This window comes from Falco peregrinus, chromosome 10, assembly GCF_023634155.1.
Source record: "Falco peregrinus isolate bFalPer1 chromosome 10, bFalPer1.pri, whole genome shotgun sequence".
NCBI lineage: Eukaryota > Metazoa > Chordata > Aves > Falconiformes > Falconidae > Falco > Falco peregrinus.
The window spans coordinates 14,103,817-14,116,197 of record NC_073730.1 but is presented as its reverse complement, the minus strand read 5'-3'; the positions used below and the strand labels follow the sequence as shown (position 1 = coordinate 14,116,197).

The 12,381-nt window shown below is 37.6% G+C and overlaps 1 protein-coding gene across 2 annotated transcripts; it reads right to left on the bottom strand.

Annotated features, from left to right (window-relative positions):
- Positions 1–90: 90 nt before the first annotated feature.
- On the bottom strand, positions 91–12,192 carry DBT (dihydrolipoamide branched chain transacylase E2). Of its 2 annotated transcripts, XM_055814788.1 has the most exons (12): positions 12,037–12,180; positions 8,787–8,851; positions 7,691–7,814; positions 7,450–7,525; positions 6,488–6,669; positions 5,991–6,118; positions 4,973–5,216; positions 4,056–4,222; positions 2,995–3,072; positions 1,869–2,060; positions 1,628–1,699; positions 91–739 (listed from the first exon to the last, which is right to left on the bottom strand). In XM_055814788.1, exons 6-12 carry the CDS (start codon positions 6,078–6,080, stop codon positions 572–574), a joined length of 1,011 nt encoding a protein of 336 aa, XP_055670763.1. In that variant the 5' UTR covers positions 6,081–6,118; positions 6,488–6,669; positions 7,450–7,525; positions 7,691–7,814; positions 8,787–8,851; positions 12,037–12,180; the 3' UTR covers positions 91–571. The 2 variants fall into 2 exon arrangements, with proteins under 2 accessions (XP_055670763.1, XP_055670762.1); XM_055814787.1 differs by lacking the exon at positions 8,787–8,851 and having other exon boundaries at positions 12,037–12,192.
- Positions 12,193–12,381: the final 189 nt, after the last annotated feature.

The window sequence follows — 12,381 nt, the reverse complement described above, 5'->3', positions numbered from 1 at the left end:
TACCTGTGCAAGTAATTGCCAGTAAAATGTGGACTAGCAAAAGACTTGAGAAGTTTACTCAGTTAAACAACAAAAAGCTCTCTGGACATCTTACAGCAGAAGCATAAAAGTAATTTTATTTGTGTATGATATTTGCATAACTTCTTTCGGGAATTTGGACATTATTTGTTAAAATAAATTTACGTGTCCAACAAGGAAGAACTAAGAGTATTTCCCTTCAAAACAGGTTAATCAGATTATAAATACCACAGATGTATATAGATCAGTGTCATGCAGTCACACTAGCCTCACAATCGTAAGTATTATAAAGCGCAAAATAAAGACATTCCATCACCATATTCAGAAGTTGTGCCATGACCTATTAGGTTTGAGAGTCTGCTGTAGAAGAAATTACAGCACTAGTAATTAAAAGTAACAACTAATTGATAGACTGATATCAGCTGTTGAGAACCTTTAACCACATAAGAGTATATAATGTGAGTCGCAAAGAGCACATGCTAGCAGAGCCAGCTGTTATAATTACTCAGTACAATCCACAAAGTTTAAAGGCATATTTTAGCCATGGTTTCCTTTATTTAAGGTCTAGCAGCATCGAAGCAGGGTTCTCCACGTAAGATTTCCACAAGTTAGAAAACCGGGCCATTGTAGCTCCATCAATGATGCGGTGATCAGCTGACCAACTCACATTCATTATATGTGCCTTAAATACTTCACCTTTTCCATTAAACCGAGGAAGAATCTAAAAATCAGAGGAAGGAAAAATACAGAAATATTAAATACTTTCATTAAAGCTGCATTTTTTATTGTTAATTTGTTAATCTAAATTTAAATATTTTGGTAAATTAGATGGACAGCATTAGTGCCATTCAAAAAACAAAGACCTTTGCATTATTGTTAGATAAGAATATATTGCAAACTTAGATAATAAACAGTCATATCCTGTTTCCACCACCATGGAAATACTGAAGTAGTGAAAAACCTTTCCTGACTCAAAGGTTTCTTCCTAAAACAGTTTATTGCACTGTTAATTTCCTAACTAATGGTTTCCTTAAAGCATCTCCTAAACAAAAGGCTCATGGGAAGAACATACAGGAAGTATTTTAAATTAATAATAATTTCATTTCCAGCATTGATCTCAAATGTCTATATTGAAGAATTAAAGCCTGAAATTGAGAAAACACAAAACTGCCTTCACCATAGAGTTCTGTATAGATTCAGCTATCTGGCTCATAAAATTAAATGTCGTTATCAGAGTATGTTTTTAGTCTCAAGTTGTCCCCGTAATGATAGCAAAAAGGCTACTGCCGTGTTGCAAAACTTGTAAAAATATATTTATGTTGTTTCTTAATAACTAGAAGGCTAAACATAGATGTGAGTGAAATACAACAGGATTCTATAAAACAAATTTGAACCTCTGGCACAAAAGACTTCTATTTAAACATTCGGTGTCTCTGCACAGCCATCTAAAAACATCACAAAATTTTTCAATCACAAGCTATGCAGTTTCTGTAACATAGAGAAAATGCATATGTATGAAAAACAAAACAGTGGGACACTCCATGTTTCATTTTCATTACAGATTACCTTAGTTAGCTAAACACTCACATCACTGAGATAAAGTTAATACCTGAATCTTTCCAAGTGCTCCAATAGCTACTTCAGGAAGTAGTATCACTGGTTTGGCGTAAGTGCCACCAATCTATAAAAGAAAAAGCTGTGGGTATTAGTTAACAATTTTATTTTTTTTAAAGCAGACTGCCTCTTGCATTAATTGTTACAGGTTTTGTTCATTCCATAATAAACTTTATTAAGGTATTCAATTTCAGAAGCAGTTTTCAGATGTACGTTCTCATTTCTCCTGTACTTACTGTGCCAATATTTGAAAGGGTGAATGTTCCCCCAGTGAGGTCATTTGTTCCCAGTTGGCCTGCAGAGCCCAAGGACTGTAGGCGATTTAATTCAGAGGCAATCTCAAACACGCTACAAACTTGAACATTTTTCACATTTGGGACAATTAAACCTTGCTCTGTGTCCATAGCAACTCCAATGTTGTGCGAAGCCTGCAAGAAGTTTCATTAAACAGAACATTAATATAAGTAGTCAACACAAAACGTGTTTCACATACAAAAAAAATTGAATAATGTCTTCTTTATATATCTTTTTAACCTAGAAAGTGCTGTCTGTAGTAAGCAACCCCTCTATACAGCACTGAGGGGAGAAGGGGACATTTTTAAATATTAGCTTTCCACATCTGCAAAATGCAAATTGATTTCGGCAACTTCACATCCAGGAAATGCAAAATCCTGGAATCAATTTTGCACTGAAAACATTTCACTTCAGGATGATCATATGGGTAACAAAAAATGACTAGCAGATTTTTAAGAGAACACTAAAATAAAAAAAATTAAAAAAAAAAAAGAAGAAAAGAAATTAGTTGACTTTCATTTCCTAAAAGGAATACATAAGGATTCATCTGAGAGACATTGATCAAACAACCCAAAAGGAGTTTGTACTGCAAGGAGCAGTACACGAACACATCACTTAAGAAAATAGACACTCGCTGCCCAGAAGCATCAATCCAGCACTCTGTATGAAAATTAAATTATTTTTATCAAAAGTGAGTTTAAAATATTACTTTAATACATAAGGGTTGAGCATTGAAACAGTGGAAGCACCCTGCCATTATTAAAAAATTACTGTATTAGATTTTAAATGTTCTCATTTTGAATGCCTGGCCCATCTTCAGGTGAAAAATAGGAAATCATTTATTAATACGCATTTTTGAGGCAAGCCTGAATAACAAAGTGAGTATCATGAAACAAACTACTGAAATAAAATGAATAATAAATCAAATCCAATGCTGGAATCTGGACACACAAATTATTTTCCAGCACAACATCATAATTTTGGTTCTTACAATGAACCGAGACATTCTGAAAAGCTGTTGTTAGCTGTTAAGTTTTCTGTTCACAACTTGATCTGTAGTTGACAAACCTTGTATGTGACATTTTGACAGCTTTCATCCAAAGAAGCATTAAGAATGGGATACTGCAATAATCCCAGAGAGGCTGCCTGTTAAATATAAAAGAAAGAAAAGGACAGATTTTTATATTTTATAACCGGAGAGCTGCATGGAAAGGAGGGAACAGTGGGAGACAATTTGGATTAACAACAATACGGATTTACTCAATACAATCAAATTTGGCTTAAACTCTGCTAAACTTGTCTGTTGATATTCCGCCATTATTAGGATAGCAGAAGAAAAAGACAACTTTAAAAAAAAATATATACATATAGAAAGTGATAAACCCTTTCCCAAGTATAACTGAAGCTGAATCTGCATTTGTTATTTCTGTTGCACAATTCAAGTCAAACATCCCAAGACAAAAGTTACCAGATTCAGCAGCAATGTCATTCTCAGCAATCCAGACTACTATTTCAAGGAAGTAATATTAATTCCCCCTAAAAAGAGTGAGCAGAATGAGTGCTTACTTAGCACTCTAATTGAAATAGCATTACCCGAAGTTTCAGACTAAGCCATGCATTCAATGCATAGCTTAGGCAGTGCATCAGCCTTCACTGATGCCAACAGTTGGAACTGGAACCATGGCAACTAAATGGGTGCAAGTGCCTGGTCTTCTGAACAACAGAAGAGACATACTCAATTCACCTAAGGGATGTAATAGTAACAGCAATAACAATAATAATGATGCATTTCATGTGAGGTTGATTTTAATGGAGCTCATAAAAAATACTCAGTTTCCAAAATTTGTTCTGTGTAATTAAAACACCTAGTGATGCTTACCCACACAATGAATAATACTTTACCTGCTCTATCCTTCCCCATTAATATTTCAAAAACGTTCAATGATACTATATAACCCTAACTACAATTCCAACAGTAAATTGACAGCTGTTTCAATAAGCAAGAAAAGTTTGTGTGACTTGTTATTATTCAGGCGATAGAGAGGTGTTCCAAACTTATAACGATCATTGATCAGATTTTGGCAAAATCTGCTGAAGTACTGCACACAGCGCTCTGCTGCACATCTTACCTTTATGAAGAAAGGCATAAAGGAAAGCTTAACACCACGAATTTGTGCTAGAGGTTTCAGCTCTTCTCGCAACTGAACAAGCTGAGTCAAATCAACCTCATCACAATAACCAAAGTGGGGTATCTTCAGGGCTGCGCTCATAGTCTTTACCATGGCCTTCTGAAAACCTGAAAAATATTTACTGACTTCTTAAACCAACAAAATGAGTTTCTGGGAAGTTATGGTGAAATTTCAGGTATTTGTTTCCACTAAACAAATTACACAAATTAAAAAACAAAACAAAACCCAACCACAACAAAAGAAGGACAAGGTAAACCTCACTTTAGGATCCACAGTTGTTCAGCACGTGCAACTCAATTTCTACAATTGTAATATTTCAGATTATGCTGCTGCATACCTCTCTTATTTGAAATCATAACACAGTAACCTGCACTGCTCTTTCCAGCCTCCCCAAATAAACACTGCTGGAAAGACAAGCAAAAAGTTTTTATCTGCCTCTTCTTACGAAGCTTTTCTTACCTCATCATCTTTTGTTGCACTCCTCTCCAGAACAACTGTGAATGCTACAGTACGCTATTATCAAGCACTGATACACCCTTAAAATCACTGCACTTTGCCACTATTTGTATAATGATTCACTGTGACAAATGCACTTTTCAGAACTCCTACCTGTTTCATCATACATTTGAAATAGCACAGATTAAAAACGAGCAAGTACAACTTGCCACCCAACTCCATCCAACCAAAGCATGAGCAATTATTTCATAAAATACTAATTTCATGCCACACCTTCTTACAGAGTATGTTTTCCTGTGGCTTACTTGCATGACAATAACATGAAACATTCCCATCAAAAGGAATCAACACTGAGTAACATTTACTGGTAGTCTACTGTGATTCTGTATTTCATGATTTACCTGTTACAGGTTCAGTTTTATCTTTCCCTGAAAACACAATGGGTCTGGAAACGGGTACCGGAATTTTGCGTGCTTTGTCCTTTGGAGCAACTGCCACATGCTCTGATTTTGGCAAAGGTGGGATAATTTCAGCCTTTGGTGATGGAGGTAAAATAGCTCCTGTTTGTTTGGCCAGGTAATTGAGGATGTCTTCTTTAAGGATTCTGTTATCTTTCCCCGTTCCAACAACTTCACTCAATTTAATCTGAAAAGTACATAACAAGCTATGACACTTGTGTTTTACAGCAATATAAAAAGAACCTATACTATGTACTATGGTTAAAAGTTATTCCAGTTACTGATCTAACATACATACAGTTTTCTTTCCCTTTCTATGATTTATTAGGTACCCTACACTGTTCAAATCATCCAGAAGGCCCACTAGGTGTCTAACTGCATAATTTAAGGAGGAACTATGAATACTACTTAACTCTTCATTACCTCATAGGATCAATAGTGAAATTTTAATTTGAGGAAAGCTATTTGTCACTTAATTTTCTCTACTTATTGTTTTCTTTTTCTCCTAAAAATGCACCACAAGCTTTCAAAACCAACTGAATATTCATAGAGTCACAGGAAAAAAGAATTAGAAAAGTGCTTAAAAGATCACCTAGTACATCCTCAGCTCTAAAACAAATTTGAAAAACAAAACAAGGTAGTTAAGCTAAAATTCCCTTTTTCCCTCCTCCTTTCTCTGTCCCAGGAATCTATTCTGAAACTTTCCAAAAAGGTTTTCTTAATCTCCATCTTAAAGCATCCTAGCTGCATTTTAAGCCCAGTAATTATTTTCCTATCCACCATAATCATCAAAAAGCACAATCCTCTTCCTCTTTACAATGATTTTTACACATTTGAAATGTATTTAAAAAAAAATAATTTCTCACTGCACTTTCCTCTAGAAATATATATTCTCCTAGTCAGTCAAACTGCTATACACAAGCTGGATAAAAGGCAGCAGGACCTCATTCAGCGAACTTACATTGTTCTCCATGGCCAGACGACGAACTGCAGGGGTTGCTAACGTTTTGTGACCTTTTATCTCTTGGTGAGTGTGCTCTTCATGAGACATAGGAGGTGTTTCAACAACATCTTCTTCTGGGGCAACACCTGCAAACAAAAAGAAAAAATTTAACTTTACTACATTAAAAGCATTTGTTAAATTCCAGCCTCAACTATTTGATGATTCTGTGACAGCTGAAGGTTTTAACATTTAGTTTGAGATACTGCGGATGGAAACAGCGTGCTAAAAGCTGCTGCTTAAGCTAAATTTTCAATGCGTAACGTCTGGCTTTTGAGATTTTAAATCCTAATAAAATATCACAGTTTTTCTTACTTAATTTCCTTGATCTTATAAAGGGAAAAAAACAATCCAGTTTTAAGATTTTTCAAGAGGAAAAAGTAAACTCCTCTGTCAATGATGGTTTTATAACAACAAATGTAAAATATGGCACAGAAAAAAAAACCGGCTTACAATACCTTTTGAAGCATCGATTTCAATGTCCACTAATGGTTTTCCAACATAAGCAATTTCATCTAAATTGTAATGGAGTTTTCTAATAACGCCATCATAACGACTAGTAATAGTAACAGAAGCTTTATCACTCTGCACTTCACAGATGCTATCGAACTGAGACACACTATCACCTTCTTTTATGTACCTAAGAGAAAAGACACAGGCTAGTACAAAACATACTAAGTGTAAAAATCTATGCTGTGTATTCTTTCAATAAGTTCAGTTATGTACATCCCCACAACATGAAAACACATTCCAGGTAAGACGACAGATTCTCATAATGGATACGTTTGCGACATACCCTTTGCCTGACTGCTACAGAGCCCTTTGTTGTGTCAAATGACACAGTGATTTAGAATATCATCACACATGTTTTTACTATTACTTTAGTTAAGCAGGGGTTTCTTGACAGATTATAAACCATCTAAAAATGAGCCCAGCTTAGTCTGAACCGAGGCATTTCAACACTGCCTTCCTTCACTGTACGCTTTGATTTTGCTTAATCCATTCATCAAAACCTTTTTACAAACAATTTAACTGTTCAAATATTTTACTAAAGTCAACAAAGAAGGGGTATAGGATAAAATTATGTGTCTAGCCATTTGTTTCTAAAGTTCAGCCTAAGTAAGTATAGTAAAAGACAGACCTCCTGCACTCTAAAAACATTAATCACTGAAGGAAAGCCTATATACAGGTGCAGTTAGAGCATCCCATTCCTTCCATCTGTTCCACTCCCAAGTACACCAGACTGCATATAAACAAAATATAAAGCTCAGTATATACAAGGTTTTAAAAGTACAGAAAATGAAACTTGAAAAATTTCACTACTAAGCCAGAAAACATACATATCAGATTAGTAACTGATAATACAACTGTCAAACTATGTGCTGATTTCTTAGCATATTTCTCAGAAAGCTGAGCTTACCATTCTTTTACAGTCACCTCCGTAATCCCTTCTCCAATGTCAGAAAGCTTAAACTGGACGACTTGGCCACATGAAACTTAAAACAGACAATAAGGAAATACAGCATGTTTAATATTAAATATAAGACAGGAAAATCTGAATACATCAAAAACAGTCTACATACCAGTCATACACAAACTGCTAACGTAACACTCACAAAATAGCAAAATAAAATAAATTATTTTATTATGAAAAAGATTACCAGCAGATGTTCTGAATAATCGCTGTTGATGACTAAACTTGAGGGCGGATTTGTCACACACGCACACATATTTTGATTTTATAAAGCGAATGCTGCTGCACGATCTAACACGGTGAATGCAAACCTGGGGGAGAAAAGTCTCAAGTGTTAATATAATGGACTGAGGAATGTAGAGCTCATTTAACATTCCTGATGCAACAGTAATATTAAAATAGTTTAATTCTAGTTTATGTAAGATAACTTATTATGGAAACACAATTATACTGAATATATACTGAATGTACAGCAACCATTAAATTAGCATAAGCTTTGTCAGGTCTTTAACTTCTTTCACTAACACAACACATGAAGAGATCAAAGCCACGATAACATAACTGATTAACAAAAATCATGACAAGATCTGTCAAGATATTCATACTTGCTATGGCTTCCCTAAGCAATTAGTTTAATCAGGACACACACAGAGAAAGCATACTTAATATAAACTACATCAGCCATATTCTTATCCAGAATGAATGCTGGAAGGATCCCCTAAACTGCAGAAAAAATCAGCATATTTTACTTTGTCAGTTCTTACTCCAATAAAGGGTTGATCAGAAGTACTAATTGGAAAGGAAATTAACTGCAGAGGGCACAGACAGTTGCCCTTTTATTTCTGTTAATAGATAGGAGGCAATCATCTTCAAGTAAGTATCATGTCAACTTTAATGACAGTTTAAGAACTGGGTGTGAGATCGTTTTCTTTCATGGTTACAATTACATTTATGCAGAAATCAACTTAAAGGGGTCAATGGAATTCTCTGAAACTCTCTTCAGACAAAACCTTATGCTTTAAAGCATCATGTAATCGGTCATGATTTTGGTCAAAAGCAAAGCCAGTAGCATTTGCATTGACATAAACACACATTTTATCACTAATCTCAACAGAAGTTAGTTCAGACCCTTTCTTATTTAGTAGGATTTCTTAAATCTAATGTAATTCTGGTGTTATGTTGTTTTAACATTGCTTTAAAATTAATTAAAATAACAATTTATCTGTAGATACTATCTCCAATTAATTTAGAGATATGAAAAAAATTCAGGTGCTACAATGTACCTCAAGTAGCTCAAAACTGTAAAATTTAGAAATTATCTTCTTAGAGGAGCCAGAAAACACCACACCTGTATGGGAAAGTTAATTTTAACTTCTTTTTCCAAAAAGCCTTTCAGTAATTACAGAACATATGAAACTTCCTGATTGCCCTCCCCACCCCCCAAACTGTTCCAATTATTTGATTTTTATTACACTTTAGATTATTCAGAAAACTACAATTCTAATTGACAATGTACACATTTTCTACATTATGTAATCTAGCATTGCAAGTTACATTAATGTCACCTTTCTTTTAGGAACAAATATTTGCACAATAAAATCTATCATAAAGGACACAACAAAGTTACAGAGTTACTTTTCAGCTGCTTGATATTACGATTATATCTACAGATCTAGAATAATTCCTACAATGAGCAAACAGTAAATCTTTTTCATTAGTCCTCCAAACAATTTTCCCTATTAAAAAAATCAGGTAAAATGGTAATTTGAAGCTATGACAAATGTTATTTTAGGAACACATTTAAAATTCTCATTCAATTATAAAATTGATATATAATGTACAACTTCACAAGCCTATTGTCTCCTACTTTTAATTCTGCTTTTCTCTCACTTGAGCCCATGGTTACATTGTTTTGTCCAACAAGATAATTTTGTCCCAAGCTTACAACAAAACTCTTCTCTCTTTATACGATCCTACATGAAAAACATTAAATATTTGTGAAGATGCGCACAAGGAGCATATAAAATCTTCGAACTATTTCTAAACGTCAAGTTTTTTAAGGCTTTTTCCATGTATTTTCAACGTTCGATAACCAATGCAGGTAGTGAATTAGTACGTCGCTGCCAAAACAACAGACTGGTTTTGTTACAGAAGAGTTTCAAAGCTGTTTCAAATTATATTTGTAGGACTAATTCAGAACTACTGCATTTTTTAAAAGTGGAATCTTTTTGGTTTCCAGTTTTGCACATGCTCTGCTAAAAAGTCGGTATGCTAGTACGCTAAAGCAATAATACAGTACCCAATTTCTTAATTGAAGTGTGCCTTTCTAACAAGCGAAAAAATTAAAATACATGAAATAAAGAGGCTGTGCTTATTAATTTCAGTATTTAATCACGATAATACTATTTTCTGCGTAATACCAAAGAAGGAAATAACAAAGCCATATAAAAGACAAAATCAGTTCTAACAGCCATAGCATGCTCACCTACGTATCCTGATGTCTGGAAAAATACAGTAATAAAACCCCAACAAGCACAGCACTAGCAGTTATGTTTATGTCACCACTATTACACTATATGACAATTTAAGGGCAATAATGCCACAGTAAGGTAACACCTTTCCTGTGAAGTCTTCAAAGTGAGGAGTTAACCGTGGTGAGAAGAAGCTGAGGGCCCACTCCAGTCTCCCTCACTCACACTGAGGACACATCAGCCACTGATACCCGTTGACTAAGACTTGTGGTTTGAACCAAGACACCGCAGGAGCTGTGTGCAATCTGGGGGTTCAGAACCACCTCACTCCACTTCAGGTTTTTTTCCTTAAGAAGCAGCCAACGGTGCTACACTAGATCACTACTGATCCTGAAAATCTACTGCTGGCCTCAGAACAAAATGTTTTTATGCAGTCTGCAGGCAACTGGATTACCTGATAAAGCAGCACTGAATTTGAAAGTCAAATTGAATAGTTTGTGCTCAAAGGCAATGACTTCTTATTACAGTCCTCTACAGAATTATTTTGACTTGCTGTCACACTGAGTCATTTTAATGAACATTTACTTACATTGGATTTGTTTTACGTACATATTCCGTATCTCCAAGTATACAGCTGCCTATATACCAAACCAATGTCCTCGGCAGCAAGTTTCAGTCAGGTATTATACCTCGCCTAAATAACCAGCAGCATGTCCTAGTGTCTAGGTAACTATGACTTCCCTACTATGTAACAGAAAGACCCCCTGGCTCCCTTCTTTTTTTCTTCAGAAGAGAATGGGGTCTTTTAGCCCCCATGAACAACCACCATTGCTATGTCCTTTTTCCTCTTGCTAGCCAAAGTGTTTGCAAAAGCATTGAGAATATTAAAATAAAGTCTTTTCATATTGTAATAACCGTATTTCTTGGATCTTATCACTGTTTCACAGCAGATGGTCACAAGAAGAATTAGTATGTAGCAAAATTCACAATGTGTTGCAGGAAACACTATAAATAGCCAATTCTACAGATCAGCATGCACACAGATAAAAAGAGCACTTTCATCTTAGCAGAATCTCCCTCGAGTTAAGAGTTGGTTTAATTAGAAAGAAAACTAAGAAGTTGCTGCTGTTTTCAATAGTCTTAATTAGTAAAATTACTTATATGTAGCCTAAAACTAGGTAATTATAAAAGTATCACTGAAAATTCTTAACCACTGTGCCTTCAAAGTGCAATATGAATTATCAGTTAGAGCAAAAATAATAATAGAAAGTAGAACTGATCCTTAATTTAGTTTTCATTTGGATTATCTTACAGTTATTTCTTTTTCTGACATTCCACAAAGCAGCAGTGACATAACTGCAAACCAAGACTCTTCGCCACAGCAGGGAGACCATATATATTAGAGGAAGGCAGAATAAAGCACAAGGTCTTTGTGATGGTATATGTTTATGAAACTGTGTCCTAAAAGGCACCCAAGTAAATTCACTTCTTGACATACGGTGAAGCATCTGAACTACTTCATTTACAAGCACCGAGGCTCCTGGGATTCAAAGAAACACGTTTTCGCTCTGTGTGTAACTACACCGTCCCTACGCGGGTGCGGTGCGTGAAGGGGGGCGAGGAGCGGGGATGGCTGCAGGCGAAGCAGGGACTCAGGGGGCTCAGAAATAACGGGAGGGAAGAGCTCAGGGGCTTATCACACTTCTACACAGGCAACGTAGGCAACGTGGGCAACGGGGACGGCGTTCGGCGGGGGAAGCCCGTTCCGGGGGTCTCTGGGGAGCTGAGGCACCGGCCCGCGGGGAGCCGCGGGGTGCGCGGGCCCGGGCACCGCCACCTGTGCCGCCACGGCGGGCAGCGGGCGGGGACGCGGCTGAGGCGGCCGGGCGGGCTGAGGGGAGGCGGCCGGTCCGTGAGGCTCTGCCGCGCGGTCCTCCCTCGCTCCCAGCTGGAAGGAGGCGACAGGCCTGACGAGACGCTGCCGCCGAGGCGGAGAGGGCGCGCGTTGCCTCCCCCCCTCACCGGGAGCGCCACCACCCGCAGGGTGCCCCGCTCCCCTTACCAGGCGGCCCGCGGCTCGGCTGCTGCTCCTCAGAGCGGTCACGGCCGCCATCTTACTCCAGGAAGAGGCGGCCCCCACGCCCCGCACACCTCCCACCGACCAGCCAACCGGAGGGCGGCCACGCCGACCGCGGCCAACCGGGCGGGCACGGGATGGGGAGGGCGGCGGCGGGGGGCAGCGGCAGCCCCCGGTGCCTTGCAGCCGCCGCGCGCCCGCGGGAAGTAACGGGAAGGCGCCACCGGTGCCGCTGGCGGCGGCAGAGGGGCTGCGGCTTCCCTCGGCCCAGGCGGCGCGAAGGGCCCGGCCTCGCCGGTACACCTGTAATAAAAGTCCCGCCTGTGGCTG

Bases quoted from the DNA above. Each gene is read 5' to 3' on its own strand.
- DBT (XM_055814787.1), bottom strand. From the start codon at position 12,087: ATGGCGGCCGTGACCGCTCTGAGGAGCAGCAGCCGAGCCGCGGGCCGC. The intron at 3,073-4,055 runs GTAAGATGTGCA...TATATTTAACAG, and splicing joins TTATGCCTTTCTTCATAAAG to GCAGCCTCTCTGGGATTATT. The intron at 740-1,627 runs GTATTAACTTTA...TCTGATTTTTAG, and splicing joins GAGCACTTGGAAAGATTCAG to ATTCTTCCTCGGTTTAATGG.